The 26,148-nt window shown below is 41.6% G+C and overlaps 3 protein-coding genes across 3 annotated transcripts; 1 reads left to right on the top strand and 2 right to left on the bottom strand.

The window, feature by feature from the left end:
- Positions 1-4,384: 4,384 nt before the first annotated feature.
- Positions 4,385-5,645, top strand: LOC119647718 (nuclear pore complex protein Nup58-like). The gene is made up of 2 exons (XM_038048811.1): positions 4,385-4,423; positions 5,158-5,645. The coding sequence occupies exons 1-2, from the start codon at positions 4,385-4,387 to the stop codon at positions 5,581-5,583; spliced, it is 465 nt and encodes a 154-aa protein (XP_037904739.1). The 3' UTR covers positions 5,584-5,645.
- Positions 5,646-18,830: 13,185 nt separating this feature from the next.
- On the bottom strand, positions 18,831-19,486 carry LOC119649378 (cuticle protein 19.8-like). Its single transcript, XM_038051496.1, has 2 exons — positions 19,398-19,486; positions 18,831-19,337 (listed from the first exon to the last, which is right to left on the bottom strand). The coding sequence occupies exons 1-2, from the start codon at positions 19,398-19,400 to the stop codon at positions 18,897-18,899; spliced, it is 444 nt and encodes a 147-aa protein (XP_037907424.1). The 5' UTR covers positions 19,401-19,486; the 3' UTR covers positions 18,831-18,896.
- Positions 19,487-24,680: 5,194 nt separating this feature from the next.
- On the bottom strand, positions 24,681-25,419 carry LOC119649446 (testis-specific gene A8 protein-like). Its single transcript, XM_038051597.1, has 2 exons — positions 25,290-25,419; positions 24,681-25,229 (listed from the first exon to the last, which is right to left on the bottom strand). The coding sequence occupies exons 1-2, from the start codon at positions 25,290-25,292 to the stop codon at positions 24,804-24,806; spliced, it is 429 nt and encodes a 142-aa protein (XP_037907525.1). The 5' UTR covers positions 25,293-25,419; the 3' UTR covers positions 24,681-24,803.
- Positions 25,420-26,148: the final 729 nt, after the last annotated feature.

Genomic DNA, 26,148 nt, shown 5'->3' with positions numbered 1-26,148 from the left:
ATAATTGAATAATTAAAATTCAAATAAATAGCTCCGCTGTATTCCGTCCCAAGCCTGGTTGCGAAAGGAGGGGGGATAGGTACATAGCTCCAGTACGAATGGCTGTACGCCATGGCAGCGTGTCAGGGAATAGATGGGGAAAGTGCACTCTTGCAGTTTACTCACTGAAGAAGCTATCACCACACCTGCAGTTAGGGATCAAATGCACCACCAGAAATGAGGAGAGGGAGGATCTTAAGTTCCGCTACGGATAACCGACGAGGGTCATCTGACTTAGTGACTGGGCCGGGCTCCCGTAATAAACAGAACGGCGTTGAAAACGCTAATCGTGGATGGTTCCAGTCGCGGCGTTGAAAACGCTAATCGTGGATGGTCCAGTCGCCACTATGACCAAGAGCATTGCTCCTCCTGCTGCAGCTGTTTCGCGACAATCTGCAGCGACTACTTCAGCAGGTATGCGTAGACTGCGAATTAAGTGGACAGAGGAAATGAACCTCTTCATTATCGGTTCCTATTGTGAAATAAAGGCGAAGGCGGTTACAACATCTTACCGTTCTTTGTTGCACCAGAGATTCGTCGAGCGCTTCCCGCATTTGCGCGCACGTAACTGTGCAGCGAGTCGCAGACCAATAACGCTTTATTATTAACAGCGAAACAATCCCTGCCGCTATCTGACACCGCTGAGGTTCGGGACGAATTCCAAAGAGTCTGTATGGAATTCTCGGAAATGGATCCTTTACAGACCAGGTGTTCCCAGGCTCTATGCATCTCCAGTAACTCCGAGAATCCTATCTCAAATCAATGATAAGATTGCATCTCGACTGTGTACTGATAGTCCCTCCTGCAACTGCTATCATTTGTACATTGTAGTGTAGTTTCTGCTGTCTGATTGCACTGTCAGAAGATTCGTTTTCGCACTATTGGTTTGAGTGACTGAAGAGGTTCACCATGGAAAATTCGTCTGGAATGTCGACGGGGTTCACTAAGGTAGAATATTGCTAGGCTGACTCAATTCAGCTCAACTAATACCAGCAGATGAGTAAAGAATAAAGTGCAGAGAATTTGCAGGAACTATACTATCCCCAGAGAGACATCCGTTGGCACATAGCATAAATCAGGCTATTAGTCGGCCGGAAGAGTTTCCACCCTTCCTCTCAGCGGAAATTACCCACCTTGTCCCAAAAAAGGCACGGTGCAGGACCCCGCCGACAGAAGACCGATTACTTGCTTACCAACCCTCTACAGATCCATAACGTCCATTATTAGCGGAAGAGTTAATACGCACCTCAAGACCAATAACATTCTGTCCGAGGAGCAGAAGGGCTGCCGAGTCGAGTCAAGGGCTTCCATAGAGCAACTCATTATCTAGTCGGTAGTTGTAGGACAAGCAACTAGATGCCAATGAAACCTCTTTAGTTGCTATATCGATTATGCCAAGACTTTCGATAATATTCCGCATACCTGGCTATGATGTTCTACATCTATATCCCGTCGATCCTAGTAAAATTTTTGGCGACAGTCATGGAAGGGTGTCATAAGACCTTATCAATGCGCTTATTTGAGGGTGCTAATACCTTTGAGTGATACCAAATACGGAGAGGCATCTTGCAGGGGCATTCGTTGAGTCACCTCTGGTTTTGCATGTCACTTCATAGCTACTGAATGATACTAGAGGGCATGGTCTGTAATCAAATATAGTCTACGCGCTAAGTGCCAGCTGACGCATTTGATTTACTTAGATGACACGTACGTTGGTACTGATAACCACCTTGGAAGTCTATTGCGAATAGTAAACGTGTTAAGCCGTGATATTCGGATAGAATGTGGATTAGACAAGTGTCGAATCCAAGCCATCCGCAAAGGCATCACGAGCCGCATGTCGGACATAGCATTGGTGACTTCCACATATAAGCTAATGACCGAGACAGGGAAAAATAACGAATGTGCATTCGAAATATTGCCGTGCACGAAAACCGATCTGGAGAAGGTCCAGCGGTGGATACGTGGTACTACGTCCAAATTCCGAATGTCCATCCTAACTCTGCATTGAAGCTGATGAATCTCCCTCGTGACATCGGAGGCAGGAGCGTGGTTGAAATGGCTGCACAACATCACCCCCAAATCGACTCGCTGCGCTCTTATTTTTACAACAAAGAGCAGGTGAGTCCCTTGCATCCGGCTGTTTTTAAGACAGACTCTGGGCTGACTTATCTCAACTTGAGGATCGATCTTTCAATCCTTTGAGTGGAGTGAAGTCGGACCAAGAGCGGGTCGATGAAGGGAAGTTGAACGGTAAACGCGTAAATTGTCTTTGACAACCATTTATCGATTTGCGTTTGTGGAGCAGATGGCTGTGTGCTGGGGAGTTCTTTGCTGAGACGGAGGGCTTTATGCCATGCAGTAGTTCTTCAGCCGAATTTATAAAAAGGTCATCATGTGACGTTAGATCGTTAGAGACATTGGACCATTTCATTTCTGGCTGCTCTTTAATGGCATCGGCGCAATACAGGCGTAATGCTGTATATAAGGCGATTCATCAAAACCTTGCGTAGAAGAATGGGCATGGCCACCGCCATCAGTGCCCTTCTGTGTTTTAAGTAGGTGCTTGGCACTTAGTGCTAGCTAGGTAAAATCTGTCATCTGCCGAGATTGTGGCAACTCGGACTTTTTCCTCCTTTAGACAAAATTTAATAATTTTAATGCATATTCGCCATTTCTAGTCTGTTGATCTCTTTTTCAGTGAAAGATTTTTTTCTGCGCTTTCGCGGTTTGCAAATTGTTTTGTTTCTTCATTCTTTGCTTTCCCGTGCCTATAATAACGATATTTTAAACAAAGAAAAAATTATTTCGACGCAAAGACGCGTCCTCCAATTAGAAAATCTTAGAATTGATCTGTAATCTGCGTCTACTGATTCCTGTCAACATTTTCTTGGCTTCTCTTTTCGTCGGCTACCATCGGCTCTGCCTTTTAGCATTAGTTTTGGAATCCTTCCCTTGTGCTTTCGTTCGATGTGGCCAGTCTATTGCGATTTTCCGGTTTTGATCAGTGTCGATGCTGGTGCATCGTCAAGCATTTCATACAATTTATTATTGTATCTGGTTCGTCAGGCATCTTCTTCTTTTGCGGCTCCGAAAATCTTTCGGAGGACTTTTCTCTCGTAGATATCCATCTGCTTTTCCATCATTTGAGCCAAGATTCCCATTTCGCATCCATACAGTAAGTAGCACGGGACGAAGTAATATCTTGTAGATGCGTAGTTTATTGCGGTGTACTTTTTTTGATCCCAATCGCTTTAAGTGACCAAGTCCCCTGCACTTCGGACCCTCTTTGTGCGTTCCGCTTTTCCAACTTCCGCCTGAATCTTTTGATTACGGAGCAACCATTTTACCTCGACTTCTGCACTTCCCTGACGATGTTTTTAGAGCTTTCAGAGAGTGTACCAAACCTCTCATGAACAGTAGAACACGATATGGTCAGTGTTTTCAGGTGTGCAATGATATGAACAGTAAAGGAAGAACCACCTAACCTGAATCGATCAAGATACTCCCTGTCAGCTGCTAATTATTATCGTCTTGTCGTCGCTTCACTTTTCAATACGGGGAATCGGAGGTCAAACGATATCCTTGCAAACATTACCACCGTTGCTGCTACGTTTCCAGCGGTAACCTCCTTTCGGTATTCTGTGACCATTTTGTTGTGGTAATCTTTCACTTTACTCCCTTTAGACTTTTCCTTTTGTCTTTTCATATGTTTTTTTTTTCTTCTGAAAAGTCGCAGTTTATCAAAAATGCCATTTTGCTAATTACAACTACGGGATCTCTCTCTGAGTTGCAGGAATAGTCACTTTGCACAGAAAGCTGCCGCATGTGTCTATATGGCTCTATTCACATGATCTAACAGCCAGTGTGTCCAGCACCAAACGTGTCAGACAAAAAAAGCGAAGAAGCATAGACATTTGCACGAGTTTTTTTAGGAAATGTTTCGTCGGAGGCCCAACTAAATCAAAATGTACCTCTCAAGAATTCAAGTATAATTTCCGGGAAATATAAAGTGGTCCCATGTGTAGAGTGCAATGTGAACTTTGTAATTTCGTGAAAAAAGTAGTGTTGCGACAAATTTGTTCTTTTTTGAGCTGTGAATTTGTCGTCAGCTTGGGTAAATGAACGAATAATAGCTGTGAATCAGTACCTGGGCCAAATCAAGGTAATAATCAAACATTGCCATTTACCGACGAATGTAACTTTTGTCTCTATCCATAATCGAAAAGGTGCGATTTTATCTGCTTTCATTTGCCTTTTTCCCTTAAGAGCAGTATCATGTAACAAATAAAATACTTCATTACTATAATTAGAGGTTCCTGCAATTCTGTCTTCAATGTATCACATGTTTTTCGATACAAAGAAAATTATCACTAAAATAGCTGTAAGTAATCATCTAAAAGATAATCAGTTCCAGGAGAGCATGATAAGTCAATTTACCAACTTAAAGTTTACAAATTGTAATTTTCCAATGAGATTAATAAAATTCATGGAAAAGAAGAATATATTTTATCACTAATAGAATCTCAATTAAAACCACAAAACAAATTGAATGGTAGCCACAAAAAACATATAAAAAATTGTAGCATCGCACATCTCATGAATATCAATTTGAAAATTTGAATTGCAAATGAATCTGTTCTCACGCATTGGATCCAAACTGCAAAGAACATTCGTTGATATCGATGACTCAAGATCTTTGATTATGAGCTCGGATATATGTATGTATTCCTTATCAGGAAATTTGGCTTAAAAAAGTCCATCTCGAAAATTTTCAGGAAAATTAATCTATTCACACTTTATATGAGATGAGAATAAAAACAAGAACGTACCAACGTAAGAAAAATATTATGATGAAATTTGCTCTCTATGAGCATCATTTTGACCAGCAGGTTCGGGTGTTTAGAGAAAAGCGTCTCTGGGCCCCGACATGTAAATTTGAATCTAGTTAAGATACATCTAGATCAGAACTTTGCATATAAATAGTGCGTTATCGACGAAAATGGTATCAGTTACTATTCGTCTCGAAGAAAGAAACTTACGAAACATATCAAAATTGTAAAATCCCTAATAAATTCCTAATAAAGGACCTTTTATTGAAAGATAATTTCATTTCAGAAATTCATTATTTTGAGTCTTGCTCTTATTGCCGCTGCCTCAGCTAGCCCAATTGCAACACTTGCCGCTTCTCCTCTACTTGGTGCCTCAATTGCTCCTCCACTTCTTGGTGCTTCAATTGGCGCTCCAGCTTTAGCCACCCGTATTGCTGCCCCACTTGCTGCTACTTCAATTGCTGCTCCAGTTCTTGGTGCTTCCATTGCTGCTCCAGTCATCGGTGCTCCACTTCTCTCCGCTCCAGTACTTAGAACTTCAATTGCTGCTCCACTTGCTTCAGCTCTTTCTCCACTTTCTGCTGGAATCGCTCCTATCGGTCTTAGTTCCGGACTTCTCGGTCAAAATATTATTGCCGCTCCAGGATTGGCTTCGTTGCCCCTAGGACTTAACAGCTTGGGAGGTCCTCTTCTTTTGAAGAAACGTGCTTAAATCATCTACTATGTAGAAAATATGCTCTGTATATAGGAATTAAATAAATATAATTTTCATTGCTTAAATTTCTATTTTATTTCTTTTCACTGCAACAAAATCATAATCCGAATATTATACAGTTAAACTTAATGGCTCATGGTCCTTATGCTATTAAGATACTCGTATGTTTTTTTATTTGTAAGAAACAAAAGATTGGCGTCTTTGTCTTGGAAGTGGTGCTCTGCAAAGTGATACCTCTATAAATGCTGTGCTGAGCTATATCTCCGTCGTTGCAAACAATCAAACATTGGTTCGGTGTAGCAGACCTTAAGGGGGTCATCCCGTGTGTTGGACCCGTGCAATCATTTTTTTTGGATCTCAATATGGGGGAGCATATTTGGGCAAAATGATTTTTCGGAATATCGAAAAGTCGTCCGGAAAGGCGTATGTAAGGCGTAGTGTCCGCGGCTTTGCGTCATGGATGGTATGTCATTCGCCTTTTCTGAGTTCCTTCTGTCGAGAGAGTGCACTCAATAACACGTAAGATTTCTTTTCCCCCATTTTAAGACTTCTTAGCATTCCCAATTACCTCTCTCAATTGCGTAATTCGTATCCTTACATTCCTTTAGATCCAACATTTAACATTTAGAATTCTTTATTTTAAATATTTTGAAAAAACTCAGCAATCGGCCGCTATCCCCTAAACTCAAGAATCTAATTTCAATTGAACAACTTTCAACTCTTTATTACAATCGAACATTCATCAGTTGACCTGGGCAAGAACGAATTTGCGTGCATTTAGTGGCTGAGCGGACGATGAATTTGAAGCTCAAGGCCAAGGCCAGCGGAGTTTGAATTGAAGAACCACACCAGGACCGGCTGATGGAATGGACAGTTAATCAGCTGGACATGGGGAGTTCGTCATGATCTTTAGAGCAGGAAAGTGGATTGGATTGGAAAACAGGAGGTTGCGTTTCTGAACAGTTGTAAGTACTTTTGGAGTTTAATCCCGCGGAGGGCAGCGTTATAACAAACGAAAGACCATTTCTGCGTGAAAGCGTAACCCCTAGAAAAGTGATAGGTGCGGGTTTATTGTTCAGTCAGCTATAATAAAATTCACACCAAATTGAGTTATCGAAATTCTAAGGCAAGTAGCACGTGTGGAGGATTTTATTGTAGAGAAGACGCGAACGTTTTACTTGAAGACAACAGGAATTCTATTGAAAAGAACGTTGAATAGTGAACAATTTAAAGTTTATTCTGAACCGTTCAAAAAGAAAGTGAAACCTTCTTAACAAGAAATTATCAACAATAAAAATCAAACAACGAAGCTTTCTCTTGCTGCGAGTATCTGAACGCCTGTTTACGTATCTTTTTGGCGGTCAGAAGTCCGGCAGGTTGCGTTCCGTGCAAAACGACGTTGGCAAGAAGTGAAGAAGAAGGAACGCACCAATGGATTGTGTTCGATGAGTATTTTAATCATTTATATAAAATGAACATACTTTTTTGGTATTGCTTAATTTTTTCGTACTTCAAATTCCTAACAGAAAGAAGAGCAACTTTGTGTTTATTTTATTTAGATGAAGAAACCAACCTGTAAAATAACACTATGTAATCAACCAGATTTCTGGGGGAGGGATTTGTAACATTTTTCTTCCATATTTTTGTTTTTTGGTTGCAATATTATTATTATTTTGATTTGTTTTTAATTATGGTTTTTTCCGTTATTCTATAGTCTATTATTTCGAATAAAGTTTATTATTACTTTTATTTTCATTATTTATTTTTATCATCTTTTTTATTGTTTTATTTTTCTTCTTCTTGATTTGGGCATTTGTAACCCACAAATTACACTCTAATAAGGGGCATCCTCCAATTTAATGGCGTGAGGATGTAAAGGCAGGAAGAGAACCTCGCAGATCGCACCTCATCATACATTTGAGGTAGGAGGAACATCGATCAAGGATGTGATCCGTCGTGGGTTCTCCTTTTCGATCGCGGCACTCAGGTCCGATGTTATGCAGTTCCACGCGCGCGGTTGAGCCGTTATTTTTTCTTCATTTCATTTTCAGGTTTAGCTTGCGTGTGGTTCATTCATTAGGCGCGCGAGAATTTCCACCGGAAAAGACACGTCAATTTTTATGAAAATTACACGGGAGAGATCGAAGTATTTGAAAGACCCCCTGCCCTTACATTCCCAAAACTGCAAGCACGTATCAACGGAGCACTTCGATGGAGCTACAATATTTGCGACTACACCTTCACGGTCATTTTCGTTATCTCTTTAGGTTTTGTGATAAATCTCCTTTTTTGGTCATCCCCGGCCACACAAGTCATTTTACCACCGCCGATTTCATTATGTCATTGCATAGGTTTATTTCGATCGTCATAATGAAGCGCGAATTTATCGGCCCAAACGACGGTCGAATGACTTCGCTAAAAGACCGAAAAGTGAAGCCATGGCCTTACATGTGGTTTTTGAAGAAATCAAAGGTTTATGGACTAAGGATAGCAGATTAATGGTCAGTTAAGATTTGATGGTGAATAATCCCATTCTAATTTTAAAATGCATTTTTCTCGAAACTGCATTTACAAATTATAAAAAAAAAGTTTAACGAAGCACCAGGAGCCTGCGAAGCGTGGTATATACCGTATGTTAGTGCTCCCCTTAGTTTGGCACCCGAAAAACACAAGAAAAGCAAAAAGGGTCTTCAAGAGGGATATTGTTCAACTGTTTGATGTAGTTATCCGCCTCCATACTTAACCAGTTCGGTTGTACATCGGCTTCTGGCGACTTTTAAGCCAATGAGTTCTAAAAACCGTTTCTTCCATGCTTGTTGATTGCAGTATCTATCCATCGTCTTTGGTTGGCAAAACCTCAAAGAAATCTATCAGAAATCAGACATCTTTCTTTGTCTCGGCAGGAGAAGCATCGGGGTTTATATGGTTACATCCTGCTTATCTGCTGGTAAACTTGTAATGACCGTGGCTTTGCGACGGAAGTGAAATTCATTCGCCTTTTTCTGGATTAATTTGTTCAAATAATGCGTTCGATAATGTACAATTGCCTTAACTTCCGCCGCAGATTGCACATTATTGAATGCATTCGGGCAAATAGATCGTGACAGAGGGGAATGATTTGCCGCATCCGTATGCGCATGCGTATGTTGCTGCAACATGATCTCTCGAAGTTGAAGGCGAGCGCAGCGGGCATCGGGACCCATTCGTGGACTGCTAAGCAACGTGCAGATTCTGGGATAATAAATTATTCGTTTCTGTAAGAATTTAGGAATTCGCCTGCTTGGTGCCGAGTGTTTCCTATTTCGTTCGAGAAGGAGTCGTCAGGTTATAAAATTTCTTTTTATATAGTCCACGGTCCGCCTTCGAGGATATAAAATCCTTCCCGGGTATAAAGGGCGGAAAAAGAGTAGCGGATTGTGAGGATGATGAGGAGGCTTTCGAAGAGAAAGGAGTTCGTGTTCTTGTAAGAGACATTTTTTCGTTCGCGTGTGCAGCGCTGAGAAGACTCAGAAAAGAAAACAAGGAAGAGAAAAACTTTATTTTTTACCTACGAGAAACCACCTTGTTTATTTTACTTGGAAAAGGAGAACTACGGAAAAATTCTTCTGCTTCTCGCTGGAAAAATCTTGGGATTAGTCAAAAAGTAATCGGGTATATTTCAAAAATATGTTTACTAATTTTTGTTTATTTTTTTAGGGCTAGGGAATCCTAAGTTTGCACCGACTTGCCGGACCGGACTAAATGGAGAGCAACTTGCTCCCACTCCATGGTCTCCTCTTTTTGGGTTTAACACCCAAGTTACCAAAAGTAAAAGAGGAACGAAGACGGCTACGGTTTCTTACCAGGGCAAAGGCAACTCATCAGACACTGCCTCACCTCTGCCCTGGGAGCAGCGTGATCGAAACGGCTTGCAGATCGATTTTTTTTTTATTTTCCAGGTTTAGCTCGCTTTCTGGTTTATCTCATTAGGCGTCGCGAATACCCTTGTTCGTTTGGTTAGTTTTAGTTCCGGTGCGGACCCACACATCAATATAGACACGTTGATTTTGTAAAAATAAAACGTAAGAGATCAAAGCGCTCATAAGACCTCCGCCCCCTACCAACATTCCCGAGTTTGCCTAGCACAAGGGCGTGCAAGAACATGTCAACCGAGTACTTTGATGAAGCTTCAGTATTTGCGTATTTTTTAGATTTTGGGATAGCTCTTCCCTCTAGGTCGTCTTCGGGCACTCAGGTTGGTCGTTTGATCGTCCTATTTCCATTACTTTCATTACAAACTACTGCTCTGGTGTGGTTGCTCCTTGCCGAGCCTTCCTTTTCCTGTTTGTAAAAATGCTTCTCCACTCACGGCTTCCTAGTAAGTCCCTGCGCGTGCGCCCAATCTTTGATATTGCTAGATTGTTCGGTAAGCAGCACACTTACTTCCATTACAAGCTTACAGTAATCATCGTAATTATCGGTTGGATCTTTTCTCGTTAATGGAGCCAAATATACATATTTCATTCTTTATTAATAATAACGTTGTTCAGGTGGTTGTAAAGTTCATTGCGGATGTTTCATGCTCAGAGTATCTACTAGATTCGATTATTGTGGCCCTCATTTTGCTTGCAGATTTTACGGAAAATTTTTTAGGGATGACTTTTGCGTTTTGGCAAAAGCAATTTAGGGTGGTGTTGTTATTTCAGCTCGGAGTTCTATATCAACGAGATAGTGATGCCAGTCTATATTGGCCAGTAATGTCTTCTAATGTTCACTTAGGTTGAAAAATGGCAATGACCTATCAATTTAATTGAAAGTAAATACCCAGATAGATTTCCCTCTTTGTCTCAGTACGATCAGCATCCAGATGTGTAAGGCTTCTTCCTGCTGACTTATTGGTAAAACTTCGGCTCTTGGTGCGGTTGCTCCCTGTACTTTTCTCCGCTCGCTGCAATTCGTGATAAGTCGCCGCGTGAGCCCGCGTTCTTTGAGAATGCAACATTACTTGGTATGCACCGTTCTTCCGTTCCGTTGCTAGCTTACATTTATCGTGAAATCATCACGCCGTTCCGACTCTTTTTCCGGCTGAGGCCAAGTATGTTTGTGGCCGTATTTACGATAACGTTCTTCAGGTGATTGTGAAGATCATTTGTTGATGTTTCATCTCCAGGACCTCTGTTGACTGCGGTTATTGCGGCATCCATTTCCCTCTTATAAGTGTTGCGGAGGGCTGTGTTGTGGATGCCTTCAGTGTTAACTCTCACCTGATTGAACGAGCTCGGAGCATTATGCCAACAGGATAGCGATCCGAGTCTTTATTGACCCCTTTATACGTTCTGATGGTGGCGGCGTTTGCTCAATACGTAGTCAGTTGAATACGGGTTTTGTGCCTACTTGGCTGTTAAAATTCCCAAGAATGAATTTGATATCATATCTAGGACAGGCTTTGAGGGTTCGTTCTACTACCTCGTAGAAGGTCTCCTTCTCCAACTCTACAGTCTCCTCTGTAAGGTCGTGAACGTTAGTGAGGCTTATATTTTTAAATTTGCCTCGGAAGTGCAGAATGCAAAGCTGTTCGCTTAGGTTTTCAGAGCCGATAACATCTGGTTTCATTTTTTGGCTGACTAAGAAACCTACTCCGAGCACATGGTTTACTGGATGGCCGCTATAATATATGGTGTAGCGACTCTTCTCTAGGAAACTGGTGCCTGTCCAACGCATCTCCGGTAACGCTGTTACATCACCCTTATATTGGGACAGGGTATCGGCTAACTGCTTGGCAGCTCCATCTCTGTACAGGAAGCGTACGTTCCATCAGAAAATGCGCAAATCGTTATTCCTTTGTCATTGCCGGGTTCGTCGTTGTATCATCAGTCCAGTCCGAGGCTCCTGTTATGGCTTCGTAACAAGTTATTTTCCATATAGGGTTGTCAGCCCTACCCAACCCCCAACCTGAAGGACCAGCTGGTACAATTTGTCCCGTTTTTAGGCGCGGGAGACTCGCCTTCATCCTTCTCCGTCTGCAGCTTTTCGTTAAGAAAGAACTCCCAGCGGTCACCACGTGGAGGTGAAGATAGGGTTTGGTAGTAGAGCTGTTGGTGTTAGTTCACCAGGCGTTTCCCAAGTTTTATGCTCCATCGTGGGTACCAATCCACGTTTCACCTTGGGAGCGATACTACCCTTTGACCACTACGAGGTGCAGAATGTTTTTGTTAGAGCCATTAGGATTTGGATTTTGTAGAGGGTGGTCGGGCTGAGAGGGTCACAGAATATCGGTATATGTTTGGCTTGTGTATATTTAGTGAGTGATTGATGAGGTGGGTCTATGGGGGAGTGGCTATGGTTGCGTTATTAATCCGCCATGAGCGGGCCTTGTGTTGTTGTTGAATTTTTTACTGATGGCCTGGTGGACATGATTCCTTGTAGTTGGCTGTATGTTTGCCTTTACAGATTTCGTTGGTTGAATCGTCCCATCAATTGTCGGTGGATTAGGTCATGGCTGGCTCTACACGAATGTTATGGACGAAAGTAGAATTCCTCGTGGCCGAATTGTTAGCAGTTTCCATTTTTTTATCCAATTATGAGGTTTTTTGACCACTACTCTTCTGTAGAGAACGAAGCTAAAGCTCTTCATTGGGTGAGGTTCCCTTTTGCTAAACTTAGTGAGGAACTCCACTTGTTAAATCTGTTATAGGATATGTAGTAGGATCTGTTGCTTCTTCAAATTGAAGAATATTGATGTTGTAACGGAACAGCTGATGAAAAGATCCTAATGATTACTAGCAATGTTGTTGATACAGGGGGCACTTTTCAGGATTTTCGTAGAGACTCAGTAAATTTAACTCTAGGGAGAGTTTGTTTGCGGATCTCTTTTCGCACAAACCAGGTGTGTATGTCCAACGAAATTCTTATGCTCTTTTACCGGGCCACGCCTATGGAGTTGATGATTGGAAATTTGTCTCGTTAGTGCTTACGTTTTTTAAGGCGATAAAATCATGTTTAATTTTGGGATGGCTAGAAAACTTATTCCGAACACAAGATTTACTGTATGATCGCTATAATACATGGAGTTATGGAGCCGTCCGCACCGTCGGCATTTTTTAACGACCAGCATAAATCCTGGTTCTAAATAATAATAAACGAAGATGCATCTGCGCATCTTCTTTCCTCCGTATGACCCTGATAAATATTTCGGTCTTTATCATTTTCCATATTTAGTCGTACCCGACTAAGGTTAAACGTTTTCCTTCACAACATGTCCTGCGAAGATGCATTTGCGCATATTCGCTGGCCGTAATAAAAGATAATATAATCTACGGATTTATAGTATTTTACGTAGATAAGAACGATATGTTAATATGTGTTATATATTAGATAGTTTCATAGAAGATAAGGAACATATGTATATTATGTAAACAATTTTAAGGAAATATAAATACGAGGTGACCGGGAAGCAAGCGTCGAGTTCGCTCCGAGACATCGAAGCGGACAGACGTGGCACGGAGCACGGTGAAAGGAAACAAGTGACTTAAATAAAAAAAAAAAAGTGGTGAAGTGTTAAGTGTAGTACTCTCAAAAGGAAGTACAGTTGATTGAAGTATGCAGTGCATCTCAATATTATTGAGACACTGTATACCAAAGTGCAATTATTGTTAATTGTTTTTCTTTAATTTGAGTTAATACTGTGTGAAGACTCGGAGAAGAGCTGAGGACGGGCTTGGGGGCAATAATGTCCGCCAAGAGGTCTAAAATGGCACTCCCTGGGGAGCTATCATCTGAGGAGGAGGGGAGCACGGGCCCCTCAGAAAATTACGACTACCCGCTGAGGAAGGAGCTTGAAGAGCTCAGAGGCGAGAAAGCAGCCCTCGCACAGCAACTGCCAACAACAGCTGATAATTCAGCTAAAACAGGAGGTAGCAGCGCTACAAGAGGCGGTGCGAACCAGTGTAGCAAGAAATAGTCGTGAACCGATCGTCATCGACAGCGGGGGAGCACCAGCAGCAATAGAGGACTCAACAAGAGTCAACGAAGAGTGCGAGATGGACACATCACCATCACCAAACCCCGAAGTCAACGACGAAGGTGACCCGTTCAACTTCGTGCGGAGGAGGAAACGTAACAAGATAAAGGTTAGTGTAAAAACTGTAACCGCTCCTAAACAGGCTACCCCCCCCCCCAAGCACCCAACCTACCAAGTCCAAGTCCCCGCTATAACTGGGTACGGTTTAAACGTACCCTCTTTTCTAAAACTCCTGAAAAATAAGGGGCTAAAAGCGTCCCTTAAAAATACGAGGGCTGACAGGACTGAAACGGCGGAAGATCACGGGAAGGTCTTCGCGCTTTTAAAAGAACAGGGGCTTAATGCTACCACTAGGACACCTCCCTCCCTTCGCACCCAGTCTGTAGTTATCCGCGGACTCCACAGGGAAACGGACCCCGTGGACATCCTGGAAGAACTAAAAACAGAGCACCCAGATTTCCAACTAAAGACAGTTGCGAACCTGGTTACGCGCAGAGACAAGTTTCTGCATAGCGAAAATCCGGCCCTCCCGATGAAATCGCAATCGGGATAGTTCATCGCGACTTTGGAGCCCTCTGCCAAACAAAAGCGACCCAATGAAAGCTCCCAAGTCAAGCGCACAGTGATACAACTGTCACAAAGCTTGATCAATTCCAGCGTATCGTACGCTCAAGCTACCAGAAACACTCAACCAAGAGTGGCAGCACAACCTGCTCCCATCCCCGCACCAAATGCTTTCCGCGAATTGGTGCAATCTATCGCGTCGGCCTCAACTAATGAGCAGCGGCAATTCGCCGCTATAAAACTCATTATGAATTTATGGAGTTAAATATCGTCACCTTTAACTCCGCGTCCCTGATCTCACACGTCCAACGTGCCACAGCCCAAGTGTTGATTAACAATCTGAAAGCAGATAACGTGCAATTCACCGGCATAACGTGCAATTCACCGGGTATAATATTATCCGGAATCACAACAACACTGGCGCTGCCCTTTTAGTCAGGAAAGGCTATGAATTTGAGGAAGTCGTCATTGAAAACCTGCTGACCTCTTCCGCCGCGGCGGCAATAGTAAAAACCACTGATGGTAGACGGATTTTGGTAGTTTCCGTCTACATCAAATGCAACTCTCGGAATGAGCAACTGGGACAAGATCTTAAGATCTTGGGCAATCTCCAGTTAAAATACAAGTACCTCATTTTCGGTGGCGACTTCAACTCTAGGCACACCTCCTGGGGCGATATGGCAGTAAATAAAAATGGGGAAACCCTGCTTAAATGGATCCAAGACCCTTGCTCGCCAGCCTATGTCGATTTGGTCTTGCCAGACTCTCCGACAAGACCCAGTAGTCAATCAACCATTGATTACTTCCTCCTTTCGGAGGAAACTTCACAGAACTTTCAAGTGATATCGTGCACTACTTTACCAGGCATGTCTGACCATCTCGCAGTACTACTTAAACTTTCCTCGTCCTCCCAACTGCGAAAGTGAGTGATGACCACCGTAAGGTCCTTCGCCCACACTGACTGGGACAAATTCAAGTCAGACCTTGCACCAAGGCTGAACTTGAAGAAACTCGCAACTGACCGCAATCTATCGGACATAGAGATCGACGAAGCCATCACCTTGGCCACTGATGCCATTAATACTGCTACACGCAGAAACACAAGGCTTATCAAAGTTAAGGAGTTACAATATAACTCAGTCCCTCACGATATCATGCTCCACTTGAAAGTCAGGCAAATATGGCGTAGGCAACTCAAACGGATTTTCCACAAACACGGAAATAAAGTTAATGCTGAGTATAAAGCATTACATTCCCGGATTAATTGTCTGAGTACAATAATTCGGCAAAGAGTGGCGATTTTCCGCAACAAAGAACTAACAAGGAAACTAGCAGATATTAAGCCCGGCCCAGATATGTTTCAGCATATCAACAGGCTAACCGGCAGACACAAATCCCGTAATATCGCTCTCTACAAGAACGGGGAGCACATTTGCAGTGATGCTAGGAAAGCGCAAGTTCTCGCGGAATCTTTTGAAACTCAGCTCAATTCCCCTCCGCCTCAAAACAACCCGGCTATATCAGCGATTGTTGATTCAACAATCAAGGCCTTCGTCTCTGAGAACTCCCAGAAACTCACTAAATTCACCACAACCAACACCTCAGTTAAACCAACGGAATCGCAACATTTTCTGAGTTTACCACAACTCACCGACTTAACCCAAAACCTCAACGGTAAAAGGTCAGCCGGGCCTGATGAAATCCCGAACTTTGCAATAAAGAATCTGCCCAGAGCCTCATTGAAATTCCTATTAGCAGTTTTCAACAACTGTATTAATAATGGCTACTTTTCATCCACGTGGAAAGTTGTAAAAATAATTGCGATTCGTAAAAAAGGCATTTCCAGTGAGCCAAGCAATTTCAGGCCCATTTCTCTATTATCCAACCTTGGCAAACTGTTTGAGAAAGCATGGACAGTTGGGCTAGTCCAGCACTGCAACCTCAACAAAATTATCCCTGACCACCAGTTCGGATTCCGCTCCAAACACGGAACCCAGCACGCACTGAGCTACCTTCACGACACTGTTGTCTCAAGACTTAATGTCAACAACAAACCCACAGTAGCATGTGCGTTAGATTTAGAAAAGGCCTTCGACTCCGTGTGGATAAACGGACTTATATACAAATTAATAGACAATGAATTCCCAGTCCCGATAATTAGACTTGCGCTAAGTTTCTTCGAAGATAGGCACTTTTATGTCAGCGTGGGGAATGAATTCTCCGATCTCTTGCCGGTAACGTCGGGTGTACCGCAAGGATCCATTTCTGGGCCAACATTCTACAACATCTTCACGGCTGACATTCCGATCCCCGATGATGGCGTTGACCTCATCCAATTCGCCGACGATACGCTTATCTTCGCTTCAAACCTCCACCCCAACAGGGCAGCCAAATCGGTTGAGAACTACATTGTAATTCTCTGCAGGTACCACCGTAGTTGGGGAATCAAGATAAACGAGGGAAAAACGCAAATCTGTACTTTTAGGAGAAAATCTAGATACTTAGGTTCTAGAAGCATCCACAAGAAAGCTAAACGCTTCAAAATGAGAATCGGGAACACCACAGTGAGCAGATCTAGTTCAATCAAATACTTGGGAGTAACCCTGCATGAACTCCTCAAGTTCAAACCCCACCTCCAGCTCGCTATCAGCAAGGCACGTGGTGCAGTCAGTGGCATCTACTCTCTTCTTCGCAAGACAGTAGGTCTCAGCACCAAAACCAAACTGACACTGTATAAGACCCTGATTAGACCCGTTATCTGTTACGGAGCACCAACTTGGATCTCATGCTCCAACCAAGCCATGGCATAATGCGAGTCATTCGAACGCCGAATCCTTAGACATTGCACAGACTTGTCTTACAACTGGAAAACCAGAAAGATCGGCAAAAACGCCGAAGTGTATAGGCGAGCCAAAGTCAAACCACTTCGAGAACATGTTCTCAGAATAATGGAAAGGTTCTTCGAAAGAACGGAGGACCACCCCAACCCATTAATTCGGCATCTCTACCAACAGGGTAAAACCTCCCCATTGGCCACATTCTTAAGGCCCTGCCAAATCGTGAGTTCATCCCACAGACCTAAAATCCGCACCCTTTTTGAAACTCCCTGCCTGGTAGGAGTGGATAGAGGCTAAGCACAGAAAATTGTAATGTGCCTTTTGTAAATATTAGTTAAGGATTAATTATGTTAGATTAAGCTAGGTTAAGTTAAAATAAGTTAGGTTAAGTAAGTAAATTTCAACCTTCTCGCGTCTTTAGTGCAGGCGCAGTATTGAAAAGTCAAGATTGTACAACAAATTGTCAAGATCCATGTATGTAAAAAATGATATACTAAGTAAAGTAAATTACAGAGAAGGTCGGGTTGGCCAAACAATGTAATAGTCACCCGTTTGATAGAGTTAAGATCAATTAGCCATTATTTAAGCTAGCATTAAGTAACCATTGTCTAGTTGTAAGTCACTATTTAAATAAATGAATTGAATTGAATTGAATTGAATTGAAGCAAACGTTGAGGCTTGTTTCGATATTATAATAGGCTTGTTTCTATATCACAGTACGGAAGTACTAAAATAAACAACTGTGTAACAAATACACACTAAGTGTTGTTACTTAACTCGTGGTACAGTTCCTCCATTGGGGGATAGTGATCCCACCCCAGGGGATCGGCTGCGCGTCTTTCATGAGAAAATGCATAAATCATTTATTCCTTTTTCGCGGGATCGACAAGTCGTATACTCAGCTGAGTTCAAGGCTCCTTCCGTAGTTTCAGAGCAAATATTTGTTCCAGGTAGGTTTATCAAGGCAGTACTTACCCCAACTTGGCAGACCACCAAAGTAAATTTTTTTTTCAAATAAATAACTCTATCCAATATGCGGGGCCAGAAGCAAGCAGTAGAAAATCGAGATTTTTCAACATCAACAACGACCTAAGACGAGGGATGTCTTGTTAAAGTACGCCCAACAACTTGCCTATGCTGACAATATTGAGATGATTGGAAGAACAATCCGAGATCTGCAAAGCACCTTAGCCGATACCTAGCTATTGGCTCGTAATCCTGAGCTACACAATATAGGAAGGAGATGGAATAAATAGTTTCAATGTTAGCATCAAAAGTAAAAGAGGCAGCATCATCAAATGGCACTGGTCAATTCAAAATATTAAAGATACTATACTAAGATTTCCTAATCGTTGAAAATTTCCCTATCTAGGGTCGAAAATCAAAACCGATAACAACAACGACGACGAAATTCGTGTACGACTTTTAGCGGTCAGCAGGGTTTACTTTGGCTTAGTAAAACGGTTTCGATCGAAACGTAAGCCAGGAACCAGTCAGCTCTTCGAGATACTGAATTGGTGGACCTCGATGCAAATCGGGATGTTAAAGATTCCTTGTTAAGACAGACCTAGACTAAACGCAGTTGTTACGCCGTTGATGACGATGTGGGAGAGTCTGCTTTGTTATTATCTAGAGCCGAAGTATATCTATGTTGGGTATTATTTTTTTTTATTATTTTGTATTTGTTAAGGATGTACCAAATGGACAACTTGGTATATTTTCCATACAACTGATAAAAAAATATACAAGAATTTTAATAGCGTAATGGATGATCAGCGGTTAAGCTGGCTTCTGCAATATTTTAATTATGATTTTGTTATAGTGAATGGAAATAAAATGGAAAATTAAGAATAGAAATATTATTTATTTAATTACTATATCCAGATCATAGCGTCTACATAGTAGATAATTTAAGCACGTTTCTTCAAGAGGAGAGGAGCTCCCAGGCTGTTGAGTCCAAGGGGCAATGAAGCCAATCCTGGAGCGGCAATGATATTTTGGCCGAGAAGTCCGGAACTAAGACCGATAGGAGCGATTCCAGCAGAAAGTGGAGCAAGAGCTGGAGCAATTGGAGCAGCGGCAAGAGGAGCAGCAATAGAAGTTCTAAGTACTGGAGCGGAGAGAAGTGGAGCACCGATGGCTGGAGCAGCAATGGAAGCGCCAAGAACTGGAGCACCAATTGAAGTAGCAGCAAGTGGGGCAGCAATACGAGTGGCTAAAACTGGAGCGGCAATTGAAGCACCGAGAACTGGAGGAGCGATTGAGGCACTAAGTAGAGGAGCAGCGGCGAGTGTTGCAATTGGGCTAGCTGAGGCAGCAGCGATGAGAGCGAGACTCAAAATAATGAATTTCTGAAATGAAATTATATTTCAATGAAAAGTCTTTTATTGGGAATTTATTAGGGATCTTACCATTTTGATATGTTTTGTAAGTTTCTTTCTTCGAAGCGAAATGTCACTGATACCGTTTTTCTCGATAACGCACTATTTATACGCAAAATTCTTATCAAGATATGTATATCGCAACAAGTTTCCAATTTACATATCGGAGTCCAAAAACACTTTTTTTAAAAATCTGGGCCTACTGGTCAGAGTGATGCTCATCGAGAACAAATTTCGTCATATTTGGTACATATAGGTTTTTAATACGAAGTGTTTGTAGAGTAATTTTCTTAAAAATTTTGACAAAGAACTTAGTTTTGCTGAAATTTATTTTTTTTTGATAAAAAATTCTCGTAAATTTGAATTCTGGAGTAGAAATGTTAAGTAATAGATGCAAATGAGTATTCTTTCCAGTTTTGATGCGATGCGTGAGAATAGATTCATTTACAATTTAGATTAATATTCATGAGATGTGTGGATTTATATGATATTTTGGGCTTACGTTCAGTTTGTTCACTTGTTATACGAGAAAGCCATTCATCGTTGCAATTGCCTCTATCAGTGACATTGGAAATATGGAGTTTGAAAATTTAATGATGGTGAATTTACTTCTGGTCCTGTCCAGACGCTGATCATTTTTTCGCGGTTAATTTTCAGTTGGTTAGAAAAAGTAACAAAGGTTTAATACACTAAATGGTTAGATCTAAGTATGTAACATATACCAAATGCCCCGATAAAATGGCCGAAAATGGAATGTTCTCGAGTGTGGTGTCCCAAGCCAAACAACATAGAATACTTGAGAATATACGTAAACAAGAGCTCATCTAGAAGCAGCACATAAAGGAGAAGGATAAGGATGGATGAAAGGAATTCCAAATTCCCTGTCATCGATAACTACAAATGTATTTCGATAGCCACTTGCGGCTTCTTCGATGGAATTAACCTAGCAAACTTCTTAACCTAACGAAACGGTGCTCTTGATCTTTTTCCTAAAAAGAGGGTTTCGTAGGAGTCCAGTTTATTATGTTTGACCACTTTAAGCACTGCTACCTCCCCCATTTTGTGTTATCTTTCACAAAGTATATTGCGACTGCAGAATTAATATGTGTCCTTCTCACCCTTTTTACTAATTCAGCTTATTTCAAATGGTCCTTAACCCGAATGCTGGTTAAGCGTTTAGTAGAGCAAGGACAGGGAACGCAATCTTTCAAGATATCCTCTAGATGCCGCCTTTTTCTGTGCCTAATAACCCTTTGAGTGTGTGATATTTACCTCAATTCCCTCTTTGCCTATGATGCGTCGTAATAGGGGAAAATGTCTCTCGTGTATGTTATAATCACTCGTTTTGCTTCTCTTTTCATTTTCTTCCCTTCACTTCTCATTTTTTTCTTCTTCCCTTTATTAAACTTTGAATTAAAACTGGCTGAAATCCTTTGAAATAATTTCAGTGATTTTGAGTTTTTCGTCCAATCGCATATGCCGATATTCCGGGAACCACTTTTTCACCTCATCAGTACTACACGCTTTAACGTCCACAAGAAAACAGAAACCCTTCGAACTATTTTAAAAAAATTATATGGCTAGTAACATTGCAATGGCTTAAATATGCTTATATTGGCGGTATCCACTCGTTAGCGCCAATTACGTGACCATACCATCGAAGACTCGCAGTTTTTCCTCAGTTGGTGCAACGCCATATCGACCGCGGATATCCTCATTTCGGATGTGGTCAAAACGTGTCACGCCGCTAGTCCAATGCAACTCCATTACCGCAAGACGCCATTCGTTGTCTTTTATAATCGGCCAGCACTCAGAACCAAAGAGAGTGACAGTCGATCGCAAAGAACACCAGTTGTAGAACGCCACTTCATCCAGGTTGCGTTAATGCGTCAAGCAATTTCATAACACAGTTCTCCATTGGCTGATAGCGTTGACCAGAGGTATTTACATCTCTCAGGTCTGGGCAGATCAGATCACTGCTTGCCCATTTCTTGACAGAACCGGGGCCCGTCCTGCCGCGTCGACTAATGTGGACGGGCTAGCATTTTTCCGAGGCTTGTTATTCGATCCGATCATATTGTTTCTAATGATATTGGATGCATTTTCTTGGCCGGCCTGTCGCGGGGCCTGTCACCAAGAGAGATCAGGTAGGATTTAGCATAGTGGAATAACTCCAATTATACTTTATTTGTCTCTTCCCCGATCTCAGCATTTAATTTTGGTTTTACTGAGGATAGCAGAAAGTGCGTTCCCTCGCACGCTCCTCCTTTACCTGGGCTTGGGACCAGCATACTATGTTAACAATATTGCGGAGTTTGTCTAAATTCGAAGTATCCACAAGATTTTAATTATTCGCTACTCACCTATCATTTCTTTTTTGTCGTTGATTACATTTGCATCTTCCTTCAGCTGTTTGGCCTGTTTTACTACCTTGGAGGGACGACTAAGCGACGATTATATAACTTTCGCCACTTCTTCCCTAATGTTGTATTTCGTATCTGATTATATATTATTTCATTTTAGCTTCGATGTCCATTAGTAGTAGTGTTCATCTAACTAAGTAGCACATCCCTTTATGGAGCTGTTTTAGTCGATCCACTGAAAAACGGGCAGTGAATTTATTTATTGTCGTAGTTTGGTTGAGTATGTAATGTGAAATCTTACTGAAATGGTTTAGAAGATAATGCTATGTACACCTCCCTTCCGTGAAAATCCTGGGAGACTTCAAAGAACGCTCAATTTCTCATCAGATTTGTGGTATAAGTTCAGATATACTGACTGCTCATCTAATCGACAACTAAGTGGTTATTAACGGGATTAGGTCCTACCAAGTAAATCCCAAACAGGTATGGGAGTGTCTTAATACACTGTATATGCTCAGCTCGCTCAATAAGGTCCGGATACCTTGGGTTCCAGACCACATTGGATTAGAAGGCAATGAAGCAGTTGAAGTGGCCATGAATGGCGCAGGGACGCCTCTATACGGGCCAGAGCCATTCTGTGCAGTCGAAAATGGATTCATGACTACAACATTGAAAAATAAACTTTGCGATCTTACCAGGAATAAAACAGTCCAGGGTTCTCATGGGGATACGAACCCCAAGCGCCCGGAATTTTTTAAAAGAAAGAGCCTACGGATCATAGTGGAAATACTCACTGGTGACTGAAGGCTAAACTGCCACCTAGGAAAGCGAGAGACATCTGCGGATTGATTTGACTCTAAGCGTAGGATCCCATAAGGGTTGCCGCCGACCCTTACTTGACCTCACTGCATGCATAAATCACAATGGGGCCACATTTTTATTACAAACTCGAATATTAAAACCATGGACTTGATTAATCTTAACAATAAAAAATAAATAAATGCGAATCAAAATCTGGAGGACACAAAAGCGGTTTCATGCATTGAACGATTCAGTGAAGAGCGTTAGAAGTCTAATGCCACGATTCGAAAGGATAAGTTCTCACGAATGACCCCTAAATGGAATACCTCCGATACGGAGAAGAAGCATACCTGGAATAAAGACTCAATTTCGAAATCTAACATCATAGCCTAGGTAAACGACCATCATAGGCCACAAACCTGTGAATGACAAATGGGCAAATAGGTCCGAATGATGAAGAAAAAGGAAAATGTTGGGACCCGAGGCTTTGATGAAAACTGAAAGTGGAATGCGATATGCAAATATTCTGCGCAATTTCCAAGCCGACCCAAAATTGGAGCAAATCGGCAAAGCAGTATGGAAAAGCAGAAACTGAGCGAAACAGTGGAAAAATCTCTTGCATTCGAAAAGAACATCCGAGGATCTCTCTGCAGAGATATCGACGAGCTAACCATTATGAAGGATATACGCACGGCGATTTAGTCACCGCTCAGAATTGGAGATGCAATATCCTTAGAAGCAGTACCTTCACGAAAAGCATACGGCGACATAAACTCCGGCCCTTGTCATTCCAGCGGGAAATGCTAGGAAGCTGAGTTGTTTATAATATGCAACTATACAAAATACGGAAAAGCGCTCGAAGCTATGCAGGAAATGTGCAGTTCAAGGTCTAATAGCGAAGAACTGCGACAAAAAGTTAGGGCGTATGTCCTGCAGAGAGGAACAGTTAAAAGTCGCTAGTCACATAGCTACGAAATAATCATGATGATAATACAAATAAACTTGAAGGGATAGCTTAAGATCTCCTGGCACCAGGACCATAGAGAGAAGATCCCGTTATTCATAAATTCGGGGCCAAATATGGCTTCAGGACAATAGGTTGGATATGCGGGAAGCAAACGTTCCAACAAGTCAAAAAGCGATTTGGGGGTTTCGTCCGGGATAAAATAAACGACATCAACTTTCATAGTTGTTAGGAAAGGCCCAGTTGGACAATAGATGAGCCCCAGATATCACCAATCTAAGCAAAGAGAACAAGGACGAAGACGACGCCGAGGAAAGGGAAACTTCAATGGTCAAGTGGCAGACCCAATGGGATAGTTCCCTGAAAGGCCGGTAGACATATAAGTAGTTCCAATTATCCATAGTCACTCATCATGGAGATAGTATTTACCAGTTGACATAGTTACTATTTGGCTAAGGCGGCTACCGTAAGTAGATACCCTACTGAGTTGGCGACGATAAGTCTCCATGTTTGCCCAGCTTGCCAGGCCAAAAAGAAGATTAAATGCATGCAATATTCTTCTGAAGATGCTTCGCGAAGTGGAGGGCTAACATTCCCAGCGTGAGTTTCCGAGAGGATCACATGATAAAGTCGGTCTATGGAGCAGCATAATTTCTAACCGGCCAGGCTAAGTATGATATATTGATAGTCTCGAGAGATAAGCAGCTCAAGTGATACACGAGTGTAGCTTAGTAACTAGGTGTGAATTTTTAGTCCCTGAATGATACAAGTCAGCAATTCCTGCTGATGTCTTTCAACAATTTCACATCTATGACTAGCTTAGTTATAGATAATTTACGTCCATTCTTCTAGCAATTAACAAATTATATATCTTAAACGTAGCTAATCGAACTTTGCACCAGAATGGGATTAACTCCCAATCATTGCTAGATATCATGTTAAAATGGTGCAGCATATCTCCTGATTAACTCCGATACTGCAATTGAGTACTGGAGTATCCGGATTGCATTGTAGACAGAGGCTCGCCTTAATCAGCCAAATTCACGATGTATAATTTTGTAACCATCTGAATAGTGAGGATCACTTCACTTCCTCGGATTTTTGGGAAGAGCCTCAATTTATCGCACGGCGTTTATTTCAAACAAAAAATGTAGCGTGATATCACAACAACAATCATATATTAAGTTTAACTGTATAATATTCGGCCTACAATTTTATTTCAGTGAAAAAAATAAAACAAAAAGTTAAATAACAAAAATGTAATTTATTTAATTCCTACCCAAGATCATAGCCTATTTAATAGATAATTTAAGCACGTTTCTTCAAAAGAAGAGGACCTCCCAAGCTGTTAAGTCCAAGGGGCAATGAAGCCAATCCTGGAGCGGCAATAATATTTTGACCGAGGAGTCCGGAACTAAGACCGATAGGAGCGATTCCAGCTGAAAGTGGAGCAAGAGCAGGAGCAATTGGAGCAGCGATTGAAGTTCTAAGTACTGGAGCAGAGAGAAGTGGAGCACCGATGGCTGGAGCAGCAACGGAAGCACCGAGAACTGGAGCAGCAATTGAAGTAGCAGCAAGTGGGGCAGCGATACGGGTGACTAAAGCTGGAGCGGCAATTGAAGCACCAAGAAGTGGAGGAGCGATTGAAGCACCAAGCACTGGAGCAGCGGCAAGTGTTGCAATTGGGCTAGCCGAGGCAGCGGCGATAAGAGCGAGACTCAAAATAATGAATTTCTGAAATGAAATTATCTTTCAATAAAAACTCCTTTAGGGGGAATTTCCCATAGATTTTACCATTTTGATAAGTTTTGTAAGTTTCTTTCTTCGAAGCGAAATATCACTGATACCGTTTTTCTCGATAACGCACTATTTATACGCAAAATTCTTATCTAGATATGTATATCGTAACAAGTTTCCAATTTACATATCGGAGTTCAAAAATACTTTTTTCGAAAATCTGGGCCTACTGGTCAAAGTGATGCTCATAGAGAACAAATTTCGTCATAAAACTTGGTACATATTGGTTACTTAGTTTTACTAAAATCTATTTTTTTTGATAAAAAATGCTCGTATATTTCAATTCTGGAGTAGAAATGTTAAGTAATAGATGTTAATAAGTATTCTTTCCAGTTTTGATGAGATGCGTGAGAATTGATTCATTTGTAATTTAAATTTTCACATTAATATTCAAGAGGTGTGTGGTGCTAATGGTTTATATGATATTTGGGATTATCGTTCAGTTTGTTCACTTGTTATGCGAGAAAGCCATTCATCGTTGCAATTATTTCTATCAGTAACATTGGAAATATGGAGTTTGAAAATTTAATGGTGGTGAATTTACCTCTCGTCCTGCCCAGACGCTGATAACTTTTCGCGATTAATTCTCGGTTACTTAAAAAAATTTAACAAAGAATAGCTTCCTTGAAACCACACATTAACTGGCCTCTTCAAAATTTCTGAACCATTTGAACAGCTGCTGCAGGAAAAATATATCTAAAATGGATATCGGGCACCCTGGCGAGCATATTTTCCTTGAGAAGATACTTAAAAGACATAAGACTACAATATGACATATTTATATAGGTCGGAAATCTATACAAACCGAACTTGAACGCTTCCCCCCATTGGACCCAAAAAAAATTTCAAAAATTAT

Source organism: Hermetia illucens, chromosome 2, assembly GCF_905115235.1.
Source record: "Hermetia illucens chromosome 2, iHerIll2.2.curated.20191125, whole genome shotgun sequence".
Lineage (NCBI taxonomy): Eukaryota > Metazoa > Arthropoda > Insecta > Diptera > Stratiomyidae > Hermetia > Hermetia illucens.
This window is presented reverse-complemented; position numbering and strand designations above follow the sequence as displayed.

Coding starts and splice junctions, on each gene's coding strand:
- LOC119647718 (XM_038048811.1), top strand. CDS start 4,385: ATGTTTTTCGATACAAAGAAAATTATCACTAAAATAGCT. Junction 4,424..5,157: donor AAATTATCACTAAAATAGCT/GTAAGTAATCAT, acceptor ATTTCATTTCAG/AAATTCATTATTTTGAGTCT.